We start from the raw sequence: 19,974 nt of genomic DNA on the forward strand, positions 1-19,974 counted from the left end.
GGAAGGATGGCCGCAGAGGCCCGGTGCTTCGGACTCCGCCGTCTTCCTACGAGCGGGTGGCAAGGACGGCCTATTGTCAGCGGTGTTGCTGGCGGTGGCGACGGCGGGCGTCGGCGTTCGGGGGTGGTGAAGGGAGGGGAAGTGGCCATGTTGGTGGTGTGTAGTCGGGAGCTAGCAGGGGCGTCTCGGTCCATCCGCACAGGATAAGCTCCGTACAACGACAGTGTGTAAGCATGTATCTAAGTTAAAAAGCAGACGCCGGCCCGCGGCTCGGGGCGAGAGCAGGTCGGTGCGACGGGTGCGGATGCTTATCGAGGCCCTTGACGACGGGGGAGCCATGGCGGCGATGACGAGCTGCCTGCTGGACGGGCACTCCTCTCCAGAGGCAGCCTCAAGCCAAAGATTGGGGGCGTGCAGGAATTCCGCGGATCGGGAGTGGGATGGCGGCGACGGGGAATACTGTAACTTGGCCATGTTGGGTTTTGGCACCGGCTTCGGAGCCTCACGCATGGCCAATCACCGCTCGATGCGGGGGGACGGCCTAAACGGGGGGTCTCCGCCGTACCTCGCGTGTACTGTACCTTCTTGGTCTTTATTAATACCCACCGTCCTTTCCGTCGGTGGCAAGAACATCGTCAACGGGCAGAATCATCATTATAATCCATAGGCGGTTCTCGGTGACTAGACTCATATACCATGTCTACCCATTCATCCACTCATTGCAGTTGATCATGGCCTTGGAGTGCTGCCCGAGCGAGCACTTGATTAACCAACCCAAGTGCTGCAGGTACCTCGAGCTTACTCCGTACTTGATTCCCCCTCAACGCCCCGCTACGGGGAAAACCCCGCTTCTTCCTCGTCCCGCCTTGATTGCCGACATGCTGAGTCACCAACTCGCTCACTTCCCAGGCATCTGATAATTACAACTCATGTTCACAAATCACATCTATCCATGCTCTCTCCTACTGTATGTATTTCTTCAACCCCCGCAGCCGCTCCTTGGCCTCTTCGAGCACCTCGTCCTCCTTGCAGACGGCGAAGCGGATGTAATCCTCGGCCAGGTGCGCATTCCCCTCCGTGTAAAACTCGGTCGGCGGGATCGCCGCCACGCCCATCTCCTGGATCAGGAACCACGCCAGCTTGAAGTCGCGCGGCCGGCTCGCCACGTGCGCTGGGAACGGGTAGTCGGCCGGCAGCTTCACCTTTTTCATGTTGACCAACACAAAGTACCCGCCGTCGGGTTCCGAGTACGGCAGCCCCAGCTCCCCCCACACCTCGTTGAAGCGGTCCATCTTGGCCTTGGTCTCCCGCACCGTCTGCGTCCAGAACCCCTCGGCCTCGGCCTGCTCGAACCCGACGGCGCACGCCTCCTGCAGCGGCGACACCGACGAGAAGCAGATACGCGTGTGCGCGGCCGATACGTACTTGATCAGGTCCGCCGGGCCCATGAGCCAGCCTCGAAGCGCCCACGTGTCAGCTGCACTGCTATGCTCCGGCCAGTGGGCACATACTCACCGACGCGCCAGCCCGTGGCATAAAAGTTCTTGCCCGCCGACCCGACCGTGAGAGTCAGCCGCTCAATCTCAGGCGACAGAGTCGACATGCGGGTAAAGGGCACGTAGTAGAGGCGGTCGTAGACCTCGTCCGACAGGATTATGACCTCGTTCTTGACGCACAGGTCGCCAATCTTTTCCAGCTCCTCCTTGGAGAAGACCTTGCCCACGGGATTGTCTAGTGTCCCGGTCAGCATGGCCAGGGGAGCAGGAGCCTTGCTTGTGTAGACCCACGTGGCGTGTTGATGACAATCATCTTGGTACGGGGCGTCATGGCTCGTTCCAGCTCATCGAAATCAATGGTCCAGTCTGCCGCCGACGATGTCTTTGTGGCGCCCGTCTCGGGCGGATGCAGTGGCACGTACTTGATGGTGCCGCCGGGCATTTCAATGTTGCTAATGTACCTGTTCTTTCCTCTTAACACCCTCTCCGCGTCAGTTGTCAGCAGGGCACACGTACTGGTCAAAGAAGGGCTCGAAAACGATGACCTCGTCTCCAGGCTCGACAAAGGCCATGAATGCACTCAGCATGCCTAGACAGGCGTCGAGTCAGTGATGGGGTGCTTGCGAGACGGACACATGACCTGACCCTCGTTGGCGCCAGTGGTGATGGTGACCTCGGTCTCGGGGTCAATCTTGCGGCCGCAAAAGGGCGAGTAAGCATCGGCAATGGCCCTCTTGAGGCGCGGGCGGCCCTTGGTCGGCGAGTACTGGTTGCAGTCGACGCGGTCGAGCGCCTTCTTGGCCGCCTCGAGGATGAAGTCTGGCGGGTTGTAGCCAAAGAAGCCCTGTCCCATGTTGACAATGGGCTGCTTGGGCGTCGCCGCCGCCGCCTCGTTGATGATGGACCTGGACCACGGGGCTTAGGCCAGCTTGGATTGCGTTTGCGGGACGACTCACCACACATCCTGCTTCTGGCCCGAGACGCGGGCGGCGGGCTTCAGCTTGCCGCTGCCGCTCATGGCGCTGTAGAATCTCTGGCCGACACGGCGGGCCACGGGTTTGGATGCGAAAGAAGCGGCCGCACGAGACACACCAGACATTGAGGGCGTCGAGGCTGACGATGGCGGTCCTCTCTGCTGTGTACGCCTGCTATCCCTCCTGGTTAGGGAACGATGGCGAGCGCCAACAAGGTGGATCGAGAGTCTTGCAGGTCGCAATGCCGTCAATGAACGGCAAACGAGAGGTGCGATGTCGCTCAACAGTGGGAGCCAATAGAGGCGCGGACCCCCGCGCCTTTAAAGTCGGCGCGGACGTCCGCGCCTGTTATGTAAGCCCAGGCGGAAGATAGTCGGGCCGCCCCCTGACCTGTACTCTCCTTTTCTATTGCATGTGGCAAACTGTCGCACAGAGAGCCAGCCTCATATAGCATACCATCTGCGCTCAGAGTAGTTGTCCGCGGAAGCGATGCTATAATCCGCATATTAAGGTCGAGCGCCTGCATGCGTGGTGCTTGGACCCCATTGAGGCCAAAGCTCAAACGCAGGCTGCATTAAACCTCGCAGGCGGCCTCGGTTACAAGGGTTCTGCACCACGTCCACAAAGCAGGAGTTTCCTTTCCTTTGTGTATAAAGAGCTGCTCACTGTCGTGCACTACAGCTAGCTCTTCAAGATAATTCCAATATGGGGCTTACTGAATTCCCTGACGATTGCCTTCCTCCTGAGGGCCAGTTCGACTCGCGAGAGTCTCTTCTTGCCTCAATTAATGCGTGGGCGGCTCCAAGAGGCTATGCCTTCACCACAGGCAAGTCCACGAGAGACCCGCGGTCCGGAAGACGCACAGTCATATTTGCCTGCGATCGTGGAGGTAGACTTGGGGCTCATACAAGCAAGGACCAGAAGCCAGCTGATCGGCAACGGTCTACAAGCTCCCGTATCACTGGATGCCAGTTTTCCATCAATGCGAAAGAGAGCCTTGATAAGTCGTACTGGTATGTCAGGCATCGCCCAGGCGAGGAGAAGTCGGTCCACAACCATGAGCCCAGTCTGCATATTACAGCACATCCAGCTCATCGTGCCTCTCCTCAACTGACCAGTCAGCTATTGGGAACCTCTCAAGCGCTGGCATAGCACCAAAGGATATCCGGACATATATGCGCCAGAGCTCTCAGACTGCCCAAGGAGCGACACAGCAAGACATATATAACTGTATCGCACAGCGCAGACGAGAGCTCCTTGCTGGCCAGAGCACAATGCATGCCCTTGCCAATGAGCTTGACAACGAGGGGTTCCAGAGCCGCATACAGCTTGATCATGATGGCCGAGTCACAGCAGTCTTATTCGCACACCCAGCGTCTCTAGGATACCTCAACGCATACCCAGAATTACTACTGCTAGACTGCACATACAAGACGAACAAATATAAGATGCCACTGCTCGATATGATCGGCGTTGATGCCTGTCAGCGGTCATTCTGTATTGCCTTTGCCTTCCTCAGTGGTGAAGACGAAAATGACTATATCTGGGCACTGGACCAACTCCAATCGATATACGAGTTATATGACATTCGCCAGCCATCGGTTATCCTGACAGATCGCTGCCTCGCCTGCATAAACGCAATTTCCCGGTGCTTTCCTGCGTCCAAGTCTCTGCTTTGCATCTGGCATGCGAATAAGGCGGTGCTTAGCTATTGCAAACCAGCTTTCGACCGTGACGATGAGGACTCTAATAGTGATGAGAGGTGGGCTGAGTTCTTTGGGTATTGGCACTCAATCGTGGGCTCGAAAGATGAGGAGACATTTGATCAACAAGTTGAAGAGCTCGAGAAGCGCTTTGTGCCACGATACGTCAAGGAGGTTAGCTACATACGGAAACCTGGTTGGACCCGTATAAGGAAAAGCTCGTCAAGGCCTGGGTCGATCAATATGCTCACTTCGGCAATGTGGCTACTTCCCGGGTGGAAGGCATCCACGCATTATTGAAGAGTCACCTTAAGAAGTCAACATTAGACCTCTTCGAGGCAACGAGGGCAATCAAGCAAGCTCTCCTCAACCAACTGGCCGAGCTACAAGCCAACCAAGCCAGGCAGCATATACGGATGCCAATTGAGCTCTCTGGAACCGTATATAGCACGGTACGTGGCTGGGTATCACACGAAGCCTTGCGACAGGTTGCAAAGCAACACAAGCGCCTCAACGAGAAAAACACCCCATCTTGCACAGGCAGCTTCACCAAGTCTCGCGGTCTCCCTTGTGCGCACGCATTACAGTCTCTCATAGTGGAAGATCTGCCCTCCGGCTACAACATTTTCATACACATTGGCGCCTTCGACGGGATAACAAAGAGATTGGTCAGGTCCTCATAGAGCCTCGTCGGCGACTAGACCAACTTGTCGCCGCATCAAGGATATCACAGTCATCCACACAGCGCGAGCCAAGTGCATTTGAAGCCATAGAGTCAGATCTACGGCCAAAGGCGCCGCCTACATGCAGCAAATGCCACCAGCAAGGGCACATCATGACATCTCGCAATTGTCCTTTACGCTATAGCGACATACTGCAGCGGGCAGAGGCACGGGCGGCACAGACTGCACAGACTGTACAGACGGTAGCAGTTCCAGAGACTGCGCAGACTGCAGCAGTCATGGAGAAAATGACAGTTGCAGTCACTACGGTCTCTACAGTCTCTACAGCAATTGCAGAGACTACAGAGACTACAGAGAATCTATTATATGATGACCCACGAGCCATCTATCAGAGGTATGTCAGGAAAGAGACTCTTGGTATAGAGCACAGCCTCGCGGCAGTCTCAAGACCAACCAGGCATACCGAAAGGCAATGGGCTTGCCATTGCGCTACAGCAAGACTGAATATGACTGGTGCCTCGACTGGAAGCAAATGTCAAGGAGCTGCGGCTCGAGGCAATGGACCAAGGTAGAGATGATGGCATACCTTGATTGGGATAAGGCAGAAGAAGAGCGATTAGATGCCCGGGTGGCCGAGGAAATTCAGGTGCAGCCTTTCTCACGAGAAAGAGGTACTGCAGGTATATGGGCTGACTGCGAGAGAGACTCAGAGGAACAGCAGGCATTTTATTCACATATATAAGTGGTGATGATGCCGGCGATGCGAAAATGTGAGGCAGATCGTGAGATCACCGACATGCACCGGCGTGTAGCACTGTAGCTGGCCAATTTTAAGGCGGTGAACTTCCGCGCACCCTCCCTTGCCACGCAACAGCGGCGCCCTTTGCGTCACGTCAATCTACCAAATAGGGAAGGCTATGGGTTCGAACCCTAAGGGATATCCTCCTTTGCAATTAATTGAAGCTATATGTATGCAGCAAGCATGCTGTATCGGTGAGGCCGACTGCGAGCGCAGTTGGCGGCGGCCCAAATGGCCTGCCAGGCTTACATAACAGGCGCGGACGTCCGCGCCGACTTTAAAGGCGCGGGGGTCCGCGCCTCTAACGTAATCCACCCCCTTCCCGGTCAGACCCCCTACTCGGTCAAAAATTCCCCACCGACTAGACCCGCACCTTACGCGAGACAAACGGAGCACAATACCACGACATATTTACTCCAAGAGACAAGTAACTCGATTAGGACTATCTATTACACGTACGGGCAGTGTGTTCAAAAGACCTGCACTTACTACACCGTGGTGGTGCACGCTGTCTTGGGACACTCAGCTCTTCTATAAGTCGTTGGTCCCGCTCCCTTCTTCCCGCCGTCGCTTGGCCCGCTCATCTTCCTTTGCTCTCTGTTTCTTGACCCGCTCCTCTTCCTTTCTCGCCGTAGCTTGAACCATTCCTCGTTCTCTTGTCGCCGTCGCTCGGCCCGCTCTTCTCCTTCTTGTCGTCGCTTGGCCCGCTCCTCGTCCTTCTCTCGCCGGCGCTTAGTCCTCTCCTCTTCTTCCACTCTCCGTCGCTTAACCCGCTCTTCTTCTTCTTCTCTCCGTTGCTTTATCCTAACCGTGCCCTCTGCAACCGATAGAGTACCGCCGTCGCCAATGTATTCACGGCGCTGTTCTTTCTCTGCTTTCGCCGCTGGTTTTCTGACCGAAGTTGCCGGTTTTCGTCGGCAAGGAGGGCGGCGCTGTGCATGGCCATTTGACATCCTTTGATAAGCTGGTTGATAGCTTGTGAAACTGGCGAGTCTGTATTTTGTGGCCGGCGTTGAAGAAGCCTTTCGGCGTGAGTGGTAAGCTGGTTGACGTTATGCGGAGTCTTGGCTGCTTCCAGGCTCTTGTTGGGACTTGGAGTATTCTTGTCGCCGTGATCGTTACCGACTTTGTCAACCTGAACTTGTAACCGCGATAATACTCTGTTTGGGTCAAACGGAAAAAGGCCTGTTGCCATAAATCCGCTTCGGATATTCGACGGCGAAAGTGCTTGTCGGCGAGCGTCTAAGTACATGGGAAGGAAGTCCTGCTTGTCGATATGATGGATCCCAGCGAGCATTTTCTCTTGAACCTTTCGGCCGTATATGGTTTTCAACGGCGAAAAGCACCCGACATCAAGAGGCTGCAAGAGATGTGAGGAATGTGCAGGCATTTGAGTACTACGATGGAATTGGCCGTACAGTACTTGTCAAATTCCGGCGTGACGTGACTGCCGTGCCCGTCGAGAATAAGAAGTCGATGCGTACCAACCGTACGGCGCCGTGTATTCGGATCAAAGACTTCCTTTAACCAATTCAAAGCAAGGTCGTCGGAAGTCCAGCCATTCTCACTAACGGCGATATGCCAGTCATCGGGCACTCCTGATTCGTACCAGCTTGCTTGGTGTAACTTGCCCTGGAAGATAACCTTCGCCGGTAAAGCCCAACCTTGGCAGTTGATAGACTCGATCACAGTAACCCATTCTCGATTTCCAGGCTGCGTGAGTACTGCCCGACCTCGCCGGTCAGACCGGGTAAGGACTCTCGCCGTTGCAGCGACTCCCATTTGAAACCCCGTCTCATCAAAGTTATAGACATCCTCGTCAAGAATCCCCCATTTCTGTTTCGTCGCCGCGACTCGATCGTACCATCCTTGGATCTTTTGGGGGTCTTCGCATTTGGCTCGTTGGTAGTCGTATCGGCGAGAGTACTTTGCCTTGATTTCGCCGTGGCGGCCAACAAACTTCCGCACCCAGTTTTCCCCGACAGGATCTTTGCCTCGCTCGGAAAGCAATAAGTTGGCCATCCGACGAGTGTAAGCCACTGTCGGCGGCATCCCTCGCTCGTCCATCGACAAGATCCATTGTACCAGGGCAGTCTCTTCCGTCGCCGTCAACTTCAGGTTGTTCATCTGAGCGTCGCGTCGGCGAATGACACCGCGCAGTCGATCAGATACTGTCGATTGAGGGACGTCGTATGCGGCCGCAGCCTTGCGGGTACTTTTGAATTGGCCCTGCTGATAGGCCCTGACGGCGAGCAGGACCCGTTCTTCGCGTGGAACCGATTGGTCTCCCGTTGCCGTCATAGTGCTCGGTTTGTCTTGCCATAAGTGTGGGTCGCCGCGTGGAGACTTTTTCTGACCGAGTAGGGGGTCTGACCGGGAAGGGGGTGGATTACGTTATTGGCTCCCCTCAACAGTTCGGTGGTGACTAAGCCTTGTATGTATGGGTCGCTCCAAAATATCGCGCACATCGATTCTCACTCCTACTCTCTCATGTTGCAGCGAGCATTTTACAGAAACTCCCACCGATATGACGTGAGCTTTCCGCACAAGCCTGATGGCAAGCCTAGGGGCTTGCACGGGCCGATGACCATTTCTCTCCTAAATTCTATGTAAAGCACCCTCATGACTTTTCCAGCCATTATTCTCTTCAGCCGCGTCCTCGTTCCTCATGATTACAGGCTGGCTCAGATGCCGCCATCAGCTGCTCAAGTGTCGAAAGGGTATCTACGGCATTCGTCCGGTGGCGTCCGTCCGGTGACTAGGAATGGTGGCCCGGACGCTGAGTCGGCACAGGCGGGCCATGCGGGCGTCGAGTCGGCACAGGCGGGCCGTTCGGGCGTCGAGTCGGAACAGGAAGACGAGCCGGGCGCCGGGTCGGAATAGGAGGGGGACCGTTGGGGCGCGGAGGAGGAGGCTGATTCGGGTCCCGGGGAGGAGACTGCGGAACACCCATCGGCAATGGCCTCAACCCCCTCCCGGGACCCTCTCCAAGCTCATCGCCATCGTCCTTGTCCTCATCGGCACCCCCACAGTCCTTTTGCGGGCAAAACCAGCAAAACGGTGACCTATGAGAGCCCCGGACGCCGCGCTTCCTGTTCAAATCGCGCTTGCAGTCGTGCCCGCCGCAGAGCTTTGGCGGGCAGAAGACCTGCGTGCCCCGCTTCAGCATCCCGTGCAAGTCCGTCTCCAACATGTGCCCGACGCCGACTCCGTTCTGCGCCTCGGCCATGGCGTTGCTGGGCGCGGCGAGGACGGTGCAGGCTGTAAAGGCCAGCGCCACGGCCAGCGCCTCGAGCTTCATGGTGCCGGTTTGTATTTTCCTACAATGGAGAGGAAGACATTAGCCGCCTTGAATTTGACAAAGGCGTTTGGTAGAAGGCAGCGCGGTGGCCCAAGAGACACGCGGCGAGTACACCATCCTTTATACTCGCCTCTCCAAGGCTGGAGTGACGGCATGGACCCGGCCGTTTGAGCCCTGTCTTGCCGCGGCGAAACCAGAGCGTCAGGGGTAGCCTCTGCTTGGGTGTCGAGGAATTCTCTATCAAGCGGTAACCCAAGTTGGAGCGTGACGATTGATTCAAAAAGTAAACGCCGAAACTTGAGCGACCCAGGGGTACTGAATCAGCCGTGAGTATGGTCTCTTCCTGGAAACCAACAGCTGTCTTACGATTCTGTCTTGAGATACGGGGCTCGCCAGGCGTACTGACTATTGGTGAATGTACGGATAAGCACAACTAAACACCCGTTTCGCCTTGCTCGACGCTTCAACCTGCATTGCAACCTCGGTCTAATGAGCCCGATAGCTGAGCCCTTCCTGAACACACTGGGCAAAAGACTGCACAGCACGAGACACCCCGAAAGCCGTTACGCCAGAGAAGGCTTGGGCATCTCGTACACAAGGGGCGCCCGAGGCGACACTAGCAGCGGCACTGTTGCGCTGGGAACCTCCATCCAGGAATGAGAGGGGATTCCGGGCAAGGAATGCTCTTCTTTGGCGAAAGCAACTCCGAAGGCGGCGCACGTGGGCAGCGAAGTGGCGATGAAACATAGGAATGCCGAAGCGGAACCGCGAGCGTCGTGCTCTCCAAGAGTTATAGATGCTTCTCGCCTATATTGCCTCCTCGCGTTTGCATGATCCTTCGTAGATATTCCGATCCGTCCTTTGATGGCCTTTTCCACAGGGACCCACAGCCCGACATGCCCATGGCTTTTGTTCCATCTTCCTCTTTCCATCTTCCTGTATACCCACGAATCCATCATTATACCTGCCGTGTTGCACGACGGGATATGAATGTTGAAACGATCGCCCATATCCTACACCTCGTCAATACCTTCAAGCATGGATGCCAGGACATCTCACTTGCACAAGCCAGAGCCATCCCGCTCACCAGACAAATAGCAAGAGTCAGCCAGTTGACTGGCTCCCGTCGTTGATCAATCATCAAATCAATCGTGCTTGCTGCCACGATCACCTTGCCGTTGTCTCGTACCCGATTCTTAATCAACGGCGCAAAATGAAATTGTTTTGGAAGAGGAAGTTGAGAAATAATGCAGCATCATTTCCAGGCACAAGTCTCGATCCGAATCCTCACTCAACCGCGTTCTTCCAGCTTCACGGAATGAACAGACCCAATAAGATCTGCTCCGTATCTAGCGCATAACAAGCCACAAAGAAGCCGCCTCTCCGAAACAAGTCCTCGAAAGACCCGCATGTTTTCACAGCACAACCAAGATACCGGGTGCCCAGAGAGACCAGCTCATTCTCTTCTTCTTGGCGTAACCCTCTTCCCAGGATTTAAAGGCTCTCTCCAAAACCATTTCGGGCTCTAACTTCTTTATTTCCCCTGGAGTGAGAGAATCCCCTGCGAGTGCAATATGTCTGATGTATCTCAAAAGGGTCTTATGGCGATTGCCAGGGATTCCCTCGGGATAGCTCCAGTTGCAGCTTTGGATTTGTTCCGCCGCGTAACTAACCAGGATGGGGGACCATTGCAGCTTATTATTATGGGCCCTGAATTTTTCGAGAATGATCTTTTCCACGTCTAAATTAAAGACGCCCGAGTATTAGTCTGAATAGGGTTCCGAAGGCGGACCCCAAGTTCGACCAAGGATTCTGGGGCAAGTCTCCAGGCAATAGGTTTTAAGATTGGGTTGAGCGGAAGTGCCGAGCAGCGGGAGGGCGAGGGCGAAGAGAGCGGAACGCATCTTGTGCTTTGCGGAGCGCGAAGACTGGACAACGAGGGTAGGAAAGCAAGAATTGTTTGCGAGTGTTGCAGTGAAGTAATGGGGCAAGAGGGAGGACTCGCGGGGCCTTCTCATAGACTTATACTATTTTTTTTTTCATAGGCTCACGACTGTGTTTCGAGAACGGGGGTGTCCAAGACCAGCTTCTTGCCTAATAAGTCTCATTTCAACCAGTTTATGCTGGACCGCCTCCTGGTAGACGGCTCCTCCATAGCCATCAAACACAGCCATGAGGACAGTCACCCGTCGCGGCCAATTTCCAGGGCATTGCACGACCGAGGGAGCCGTCGAGTGTCGACTCGGCCGGAGCAATGCATGCAATCAAATCGTAAGCCCATGTCCCTGACTCCCGCATAAATCATACTCAGTGCGTACGGGCTTCAGGGCCCTGGACAAGGCTACAAGCTACAAGTCTAGATCTGGGACTCGTTTCCGGGTGTCGTCGGTTTCTAGGAACGTCGCCGCTGATGAGAGTCGGCGAGTCATGCCCGTCTTGATGCCATGGCAGGCGCGCTCTGGAACACACACAAGGACCGCTTTCGAAAACCAATCAACTTAGAACACGGCTTGCGTGGACGACTTGGCGTCAGCCTCTCTACCCCTTGAATCTTACCAAGAAATGACTTGCAACGCGCCTTGGCCGACATGCTTAATAGTTCTATCACCTATTTCGGTATTTCCTAGCACCCGCAGCCATATACATGCGCGAACTGGAGTCGTCGGCTGTGCTGGGCCGACTATCGTACGTGGAGCATGCATAGGCGGTTGTAGCTCGCGAAAAAGAAAATAGCCAAGGCACCTTTACTCGCCGAGTCGCAATGTGCCTGGATGTGACCTGTAGACGGCAATAATCAAGTTCTGCACAACAGGGCGACGTTTCATCACATGGGACAAGGCCTCCTCGTCTACTGCGGAGGCGGTTTCTACGCAGAGCTCTCAACCAACGCAGAGTGACCGGCGTGAAGATGAACATGACGCTGAGACGTACACAATCATCGAGAAGAACCGGGTGGCAGATGGGGACGGGGTGGTTGATGGGGAAGCTGTAAAGGAGACTGAGGAGACTGATGGAGACATGAAGAGGCTGTACAGGAGACCAAACCATAAGCCGGTGCTGCTTACTAGCAGAGCTTGGCTGTTCCTTGTTATCTTCAACGTCTATAATGACGAGGCTATTATCCCTCGCTTCAAATTCGTAGTCGTGGAGACAGGCTATGATTTTGCGTAGTTTGTCTTGAGAGGCTCCATTAACAATACGCGAGCTCCTAATATTGTGCTAGTGTGCTCGGGAGGTCCACGGTCTTTGTCCTCTCGTTGAGCGAGGCCCCCCCTGAACATCCCCCTGAACACAATAGTTGAAAGTGAAGTTGTGGATCATCATCAACAACAACATGGCCCTAAGAGCCGATTTGCTTCCCGTCTTTCCTCGCCATGCTCAGTACGTGGAGAAACCCATCCGCCCCAAGGCAATACTCTTGCTACCAGAAGGATATCGGTCGAAAGTCGGCAGGCGACTCAATGCCCAACTCCCCGTCCGCCTCCCGCTCCCGCTCCAGCAGCAACAACCGTCCAGCCACGTCGGCACACTCCCTCGCCGCCGCCCTCGCGCCCTCGTCGCCCTCGAGCATGCGCGCCAGCAGCAGCACCAGGTCGTGCCGCGGGTTCAGCGCCAGCAGCGTGCGCGCATGAGCCGCGCACCGGCCCGGGTACGCCCTCAGCTCCTCCTTGTCGTGTCGCCGCAGGACAGGCCATTGCGCCACCATTCCGAGCAGCGTCACGCCCAGCGCCCACACGTCGTCGCCCGGCCCGACGTGCCTGTTGCGCCGCACCATCTCGGGCGAGTAGTACGACGGCGTGCCGCCCAGCGGCGTGTCGTTTGCGCTTCTTCCGCCTCGCCGACGCCGCCGTTGCTGGTGCTGGTGCTGGTGCTGGTGCTGGTGCTGTGCTTCTTGGACCCTGCGCACGTCGCCGCAGTCGGCCAGCACCACGTCGAGCGGGCTCAGCCCTCGGACCAGTATGTTGCGCGCCTTGACGTCCGTGTGGAAGAGTCGTCGCGAGTGCAGGTACGCCAGCGCGTCGCCCACTTGCCGCACCGCCAGGAGAATCTCCCCGCGATCCATGCTGGGCGACGCGTGGTCGATGCGCGTCTGCAGCGTCCCGTGCCTGCAGAGCTCGGTGATGAGGAGCGTTGCCGCCGCGTTGCCCGGCTCCCCGTGCCAGTCGATGAACTTGAGAATATGAGGCTTGCGGGTGCGTCTCGCGTCAGTCTCACGAGGCTGTGCCGACACATGCAAGGGAGGAAACGTACGTGCTTCAGCGACTGCAGGATGTCCGATTCCTTTCTCATCTTGGCCACCGCCTCCGACGCCTTGCCAGCCAAGACGCGCCCATCCGCCACCCGCAGCACCTTGTACACCCAGCTCCATCCGCCGTTGCCCAGGCACGAGCCGCGTATATACTTGTCCATCGCGAGCCCGCGGTTCAGGACCGTGGACCGGGCCTCGTCCTCTCCGGTCCAGCTGCCGCCCTCATTGCTGCTGCTGCTGCTGCTGCTGCCGCTGCTGCCGCCGCCGCCGCCATGGTGACTCGAGTCCCTGCTTTCCTCGCGCGGCCGGCTCTGATGCAGCTTGTGGCTCGGGTTCGTGGCGGTCTGGGTGGCGAGCACACGGTGCATTGTCGTCGAGATATAAACAGGTCCAAGGGGGAAGAAGGCGGGAAAGCAAGGGGACGGAGAGGCGGCTGCTGGTGGAACAGGACTCGTCCAATGCCGTGGGCGCCAGTTGCCAGTTGCCGGCAGGCAGCCCTTAATGGCTGCTGCAGTAATGAATCAAACGGGTGCCGTGGGATGCGTCGTGAAACCGTCGTCCTGTTGCAGCGTCATGTAGAGATACCAACGACTCCCACAGAGCAACGGTTTGCATTGTACACACAGTGAGCATTACCGGCCCAGCCCTGGGGCGGAGCAACCAGCTATCATACACGCGCGCTGGTCCCGTTTTCCACTTCCCGTTGGCGCCTCAAATCGTTTGCATCCCCTGCACACGATCCCTTCGCCGTGAATGCACTTCTAACCTGCTTGCTTGCCCTTCATTTCAACGCCTTGATCAAAAGATGTGTATGTACCTTGCTCCGCCCGACCTTGTCAGATTCCCCATCCCATCAAACACCGAGCATCAACCTTTTCGACTGTGCTGCCACTTCTAGGCGCTCCCGTCGCCTGCTCCGCGTTGCGATGCTCTTTTCAAGTTTTCCATCATTCTCTCGACAAATCTCATGGATTCGCATCCAGGCACGTCGGAGAATTCCTGCCTAAATTGCACGGCTGGGCCTCTTCGAGTCCCCGGTGTCTCGGACAAGACATGGTCATGGCTCGGAAGCCCGCCTCTGGACTGCGTGGGGCCCGGAGCCGGACCCTTCTCCACTAACGGCGCTGTCTGTGCCTGCCGAGCCGCGTCTTGCGACGTCGCTGGTGCTAGTGACATGCTTGGCAGCCTTGGCGCTGGGGGTCCCGACGTCCTCGCAGCTTGTGCCAAATAGGCTTCCGCCCCAGGGCTAAACACTGCTGCGTGCGCGTGCGCCAATTGCGGCGCCTGCGTCCCTGCCTTCGCTGGCTCCCTGGCCGCCCATGCTTGCGGTGGGTCGACGGCCGGAGCGGGCACAGGCTCCGACTTGCACGCCTGAGTGTTACTCGGGGATGAAGCCATGGCTGCCAGGAAGTTGGCAGGCAGAGGAACCGGCGACTGTTTCGGCAGAGTCTGCGTCGCTGGTTTGGTCGACTTAAGGGCAAGATGGACGGCCGCGGGCAGCCCATCCTGATTCGACTTTTGCGCCGGGGCGACTCCGGCTTGGGACACCTGAGCCGGTGGTTGCTGGCTGGGTGGGCTGTGCTGCGAACCGGCTCCGGCCTGTGGTTTGACGGCGGGGTGTAATGGATGGCTCAAGGCTCCGGGCACAAGGGGCGGCAGCATGGCCGTGTTTTGATGCAGCATCGACGCAGCCGACACCAGGGTTTGTGGATTTGTGGCCGGTGGAGATACATCTCCGGGTTTCTTGAGATGCGCAGCGCCGTGCAAGTTTGAGGCCCCGTAGTTCGGGGTCATCGAGACAGGCAAAGGTGCTTGATTCAGGCTGGGTCTTCGCAGCAGGTCGCTTTGCCTTGCCATCAAATGCGCCCGTAAGTCACCCTCGTATCCGTTTGTGAAACCGCCCCACAGAGCATACGGGGTTCGATACTTCGACGAGTCCCTGCGATGCTGGTTAGCGCCTGGCAACGCTCGAGCAAAAGGACTCGCGAGAGCGAACGCACCTATTGTGGTTGACCTGGAAAAAGGGATATCTGTAATACACTGATGAATGGACCTGCCACGTGGGGCGACTCTGGTGCATCGAGGCAGTCTTCTGATATGGACCAGGCGAGGGTCTGTGCAAGCTAGACGCGCCGCCATAGCTTGGGTGTTGGAGCGGCGCCGGCGTGCGTACTTGCGGGCTGGGGGTATTTGCGGGTCCCGAATTCGTCGTCGGATACACATCCTTCGGGTAGCAGGCCCGAGACGAGTTGTCGCTGTGCTGGTAGGGAGCACCGTGGGGTGCTGAAAATGATGGTTGCGCAGCTGTCGGGGCGAACTTCTGGGGCGCATACGTCAACGGGGCGAGATGTGGTCCGATGGGCGTCTTTGGTTTGTACGCGTACGGCTTCTCGAGCCGGCCAGCCGCAGCGCTCGTCGCGGCGCTGGGCTGGTGGTTGAAGGAATAGGCATACCCGCCCACCGGGGCAACCTTCGGTGGTCGGGCGCGGGCGGCACTTTTAGGCGCAGGCGCCGGCTTGGGTGGTTTCGGGAGTGTGTTCAAGAAGTTGCCTTTGGCATTGTGCCGCTGCCTTGTCGGATCCTCCGTGTACTGGGCCCGGGCATCGGTCGACGTCTTTCCGAGGTAGTGCCAGGTCTGGTCCGGCTTCGAGAAGTCGATCCTGGCTTGGTCCTTGTTGGTGACTGGTTCGAGGTGGAACTCAGCCCAGATGTAGCCGTCGGCAAATGCATCATCCTTCTTTGGTTTGTCGTCGTGAAGCCTCCTGGCGTTCAGTTGGTCCTGGGCCTTGCGCGATGTAGGCATGGGAATGGCCTTGGCAGACGCCTTGGGCAGTTGGAAATCGGCCGGGTCCGGGAGCAGTAACCACTTCCACTCCACCTCTACTCGGTCGCTGTAAAAGGTCAGCCTCGCGTCTCCTCGTGGAGCGATGGACACATACCCGTTGGGAAGGACATCAATCAGAACCATCTGCTCGTCCGCGCGGTTCTCCACCACCATGCCGGCGAAGATGTCGCCCTTGTAATGTTGGAACTGACAAATCTCTCCCTTTTGCAGCACCTCTGCAGCCGCACGTATGCGATCGTCCGTCTCCAAGACGTCGCCGTCCGTCTTCTTCTCCCGCCTAACCCGGTGAAATCGGCAACTAAATTCAAAGGCTCGTTCCTTGAACTCGGTGCCGTCGTCGACAAAGACAGGCACGTCCTGTTCTTCAACAAATACCCCAGCGGCGGCAGCGCAAGTTGCATGGTATGCCCTGGCACATTTCTTCTTGGAGCACTGGAAACAGGCTCCGCGCTTCGAGCGGCAAAACAGACACTTCAAGTCAAAACGGTCCTTGGAGATGGCCGCAACATTGCAGATGATTTCCTTGTCGTCCACCGTCTCCACGTACGTCTCGGGCATGTATAGGGCACACATGCGATGTGCTTTGCGACCATCTTCTGTGGGCAGCATGTCCAACCCGGACACATCGTGAGGGCAAAGGCAGCAGGGGGGTTCGGCCTTTGCCTTGAGGCGGAGCTTGATCCTCTTGACCTTGACCTTGTCTCGCTTCCCGGGGAGACCGCGCTTCCTCTTGCGGCCGCCGTCCTTGAACCTCACCCCGTGACTAGCGGGCGGTGTCGGAAGGCCAGACATGTCCCCGTCTCCATCGGCGTCGTCGTCTTCGTCGTCTTCGGTCTCTTCGTACTCAGTTTCTTCGCCGCGAAGCTTGCGCTCGATTTCGTACACGTTGATCCAGACGCTATCCTGCGCTTGGGCACACTCGCATTTCTTTGCAATCTTGCCCATCGGTAGCCAGGAGTCGAGCGCGAAATTGACAGCCTCGGCGCAGTTGTACCCTAGGTTGTAGCCAGAATGATAGCCGTATGGGTAGGTGACGACGAACTCGCCGGGATACGACACGACCTTGTTGACCTTGATGCCGTAGTGCTGCAGCAGGTGGTGTGGCGAGATCAAGAAGCCCTTGTGCCGCAAGAATTGGTCACAAGCCTTGGCGTCGGTGGGCCAGATGCTCTTCATGGCGGCTTCGAACCGGCGAGCGTCGGCCTGGGAGATGCTGTACCACTGCTTCGGGGCGCCAAAGTGGAGGTAATTGATGCTGTACAGGTCCACGTCCTCGAGATGCCAGGCAAATGTGGCCTTCCACATTCCCAAGTAGAGGTATGCCGTGTTGACACCGGGAACCTTGGTGCCCAATACGTCCAACAGGTTGGGTAGCTTGTTGAGGTTCCAAATGTCTGTCCTGTCGTCAAACAGAGTGCCCATCAGGTCGGCACCGTACAGTGGCGATGCGTAGGTCAAGGTCTTCCAATAGGCACGCTCAAGTTCCTCGCAACGCTCGGGCGTGTAATCAGATATGTCCATCCGATAGTCAAACTCCTTGAACGCGGCCTCGTCGATCATGGCCGATCCTTCCCGGCGGCTGTACTTGCGGCGAGCCGACACTGACTGGGTCTTTGGTTTGGACTGCCTTGCCCCTCCCATTCTCCCCACCGAGGGCTGGCAGTCGTTTTCATCGGCCTCGTCGGCGGCGTCTCGCTCGATGGAGTCGACAGGCTCGTCCTCGACGTCATGGGGCTCCTCCTTGGGAGACACCGGGGTCATTGGCCGCTCCTCTTCGTTATTCTGGGATTGCTTGCTCCGACCCTTTGCCGGTCGTCCCTTGCCACGCTTCTTAGGCGTCGAAGGCTTGGTAGACCTTGGGACTGCTGGCGCACGGGTCCGCGGTGGCTTCGGTCTGTCGGCGTTGGCACGCCGCTCTCCACGCCTGGCCGGGGGCTGATGCTCGCTCTGTTCGCACAGCTGGCGCCACTGTGGCACGTTGTAGGAGCGACCGTGGAGGATGTTTACTTGCCGGTAGGTGCCGTTGGAGCCCATGATGTCTTGCTTGATGGGCTCGCGCACCTTGACGTATTTGACGAGGTCATCGAGCGGCGGCTGGGCATCCTTCCATTCGGACGGCGGTATGATCTTAATGATGCCGGATTTCATGCCGTAGCCGTCCACCTTTTTCATCTTCATGGCTCAAGGTTAGCGAGGGGCCGGATGACGACGCTTCGCATGGGACAACATACGAAACGCTCGAAGTCCTTGAATTGATGCATGGTTGGGCGGAAGACGGGTACGTTGCCGGACCAGTGGTCCGGCAGCACCTCGCCAATATCATCATGGTCGTGGTCCTCCTTTTCCTGGTCGGCTTCGGTGGGCTTGTTGGCCTGGGGTTCGACGGGGGCGGGCGCGGGCGCGGGAGGAGGCCCGTCGAGGACAGGCTCATCGTCGAGGTCGCTCAGCTCCGAGTCGGTCGCATCTGTCTTGGCCGCATCGTTGCTATCGGGCGGGGAATAGAGAAATGCGGGCGCGGGCTGTCTGGCGCATTCGATCTGGTCTTTGGCGGCAATCGGAAGAGGGCCGGACGCAACATCGACAGGCGCTGGGTTGCTGGCGGCGGCGGTGGACATGGCGGTCGGGACTCAAGCCGCGGCACGCGATGAGGCCATGGGGGAAGCGAGCTGGCTGCGCGCGTGCGAAGCGCCGGTGAGGAGCTTATCGAGGATCGCACAGAGAAACGGGTCGAGGAAGCGGAGGTTAGGAGAGGTGAGGTCGGCGGTGGTATGATGTGCTGTGGGTGCACAGGACAAGGGATGGAGAGCGGCTGCTGGAATAGGTGGTGAGTGGGCAGAGGATGCGGAGAAAATTGTTAGACGGGTGCTGGGCCCGGGCAGGTGCTTGCTTGGAGGGGCGAAATGGGCCGCATGTACAGATACTTTCTGTACTAAGAGTGGGAGATTGGATACCTGAGTCAGACGAGCAAATGCAGGGCAAAAGAAGTCTCTTGTCAGGGATAAAGTACTTTCTCGGAAATTTGAGTATCTTCTACCGAAAAGAATCCGCTTTTTCTACGTTCAAGGTACGTACCGGGTGTTTGTACCCGGGCTGATTGCAGATTGAGGTGCAGCGCCTCAATTGAGATGCAGAGAAACAGAGCAAAGATGGTCCGTGGATAGGTATCCCAAGTACTGTAGAAAGATGCACGCAAATCGACGGCAGTCTTTGGCTGCCTCGCTTTTAATGGAGTTCTAATGCTGGCATCGCGCGCCGCGCATGAGAGAAACGAGGAGAGACAGCTGTTGCTTTGCCTCAAATCACGTGCCTGGACCTGGTACATCTTCATTACAGTCGGAGCCAAGCATCAGGTCACCGAGATTAGAGGTGCGGGACCGAAACTTTGTGCACATGCTAAGCTGTCCTGGGCCTCACTTTTACGTACCGACGAGGGCGGGCGGACGTCTGATTTCGAAGGAGACAATGCTTTGGTCGGAGTAAGCGCATTGAGCTGGACACGCCACTGATCTGGCCTTGTGTGAGATGGAATGGGGCTTCTTGGATGGGCCACGGTGCCTGTTAGCCGCCGTTGCGACAGGATGTAGAGAAGCCTTTCTTGCAGCATGCGCATCAGTGTCCGTGCATTGCAATGAGCTTGCCGTCGATGCGATTGATAAGATCAAGGCTCCCCCGATTAACGATGCGGAGCGCTTTTGCTACTCCTTTGCGAGCCTCCACTTCCACGTTCTACGCAGTCGCGGGTCTTTCCGAGGCCCCGTCCGACTGGCAAAAAGAAACCCCCATTCGCCACGTTCCATGAGGTAATCTTGTTTGATTGCTGTATCCTTCACATGCCGGTGAACGGTCGGCACGACCAACAGCCATCCAGTCTTGTCGCCAGAGACACAACATCCAACCACAGTGGCGCCTCGACACCCAAGCTCA

The 19,974-nt window shown here is 57.2% G+C and overlaps 5 protein-coding genes across 5 annotated transcripts; all 5 read right to left on the reverse strand.

The window, feature by feature from the left end:
• Nucleotides 1-962: 962 nt before the first annotated feature.
• Nucleotides 963-2,514, reverse strand: HRG_01804 (aminotransferase class I and II domain-containing protein; the record flags this gene model as incomplete). The annotated part of the gene is made up of 6 exons (XM_044860275.1): nucleotides 963-1,456; nucleotides 1,516-1,731; nucleotides 1,788-1,957; nucleotides 2,013-2,085; nucleotides 2,142-2,401; nucleotides 2,453-2,514. The coding sequence occupies 6 exons, from the start codon at nucleotides 2,512-2,514 to the stop codon at nucleotides 963-965; spliced, it is 1,275 nt and encodes a 424-aa protein (XP_044723908.1).
• A 4,493-nt stretch (nucleotides 2,515-7,007) lies between these two features.
• Nucleotides 7,008-7,956, reverse strand: HRG_01805 (tc5 transposase DNA-binding domain-containing protein; the record flags this gene model as incomplete). Its single annotated transcript, XM_044860276.1, has 4 exons — nucleotides 7,008-7,015; nucleotides 7,074-7,102; nucleotides 7,184-7,368; nucleotides 7,414-7,956. 4 exons carry the CDS (start codon nucleotides 7,954-7,956, stop codon nucleotides 7,008-7,010), a joined length of 765 nt encoding a protein of 254 aa, XP_044723909.1.
• A 423-nt stretch (nucleotides 7,957-8,379) lies between these two features.
• HRG_01806 (uncharacterized protein) lies at nucleotides 8,380-8,956 on the reverse strand (the record flags this gene model as incomplete). The annotated part of the gene is made up of 2 exons (XM_044860277.1): nucleotides 8,380-8,569; nucleotides 8,625-8,956. 2 exons carry the CDS (start codon nucleotides 8,954-8,956, stop codon nucleotides 8,380-8,382), a joined length of 522 nt encoding a protein of 173 aa, XP_044723910.1.
• Nucleotides 8,957-12,377: 3,421 nt separating this feature from the next.
• Nucleotides 12,378-13,573, reverse strand: HRG_01807 (kinase; the record flags this gene model as incomplete). The annotated part of the gene is made up of 2 exons (XM_044860278.1): nucleotides 12,378-13,142; nucleotides 13,208-13,573. The coding sequence occupies 2 exons, from the start codon at nucleotides 13,571-13,573 to the stop codon at nucleotides 12,378-12,380; spliced, it is 1,131 nt and encodes a 376-aa protein (XP_044723911.1).
• A 689-nt stretch (nucleotides 13,574-14,262) lies between these two features.
• HRG_01808 (jmjC domain, hydroxylase domain-containing protein) lies at nucleotides 14,263-18,665 on the reverse strand (the record flags this gene model as incomplete). The annotated part of the gene is made up of 8 exons (XM_044860279.1): nucleotides 14,263-14,437; nucleotides 14,533-15,144; nucleotides 15,206-16,096; nucleotides 16,145-17,655; nucleotides 17,701-17,997; nucleotides 18,058-18,222; nucleotides 18,282-18,422; nucleotides 18,474-18,665. 8 exons carry the CDS (start codon nucleotides 18,663-18,665, stop codon nucleotides 14,263-14,265), a joined length of 3,984 nt encoding a protein of 1,327 aa, XP_044723912.1.
• Between the last annotated feature and the right edge of the window lie 1,309 nt (nucleotides 18,666-19,974).

This window comes from Hirsutella rhossiliensis (assembly GCF_020360975.1).
Source record: "Hirsutella rhossiliensis strain HR02 chromosome Unknown scaffold00002, whole genome shotgun sequence".
NCBI lineage: Eukaryota > Fungi > Ascomycota > Sordariomycetes > Hypocreales > Ophiocordycipitaceae > Hirsutella > Hirsutella rhossiliensis.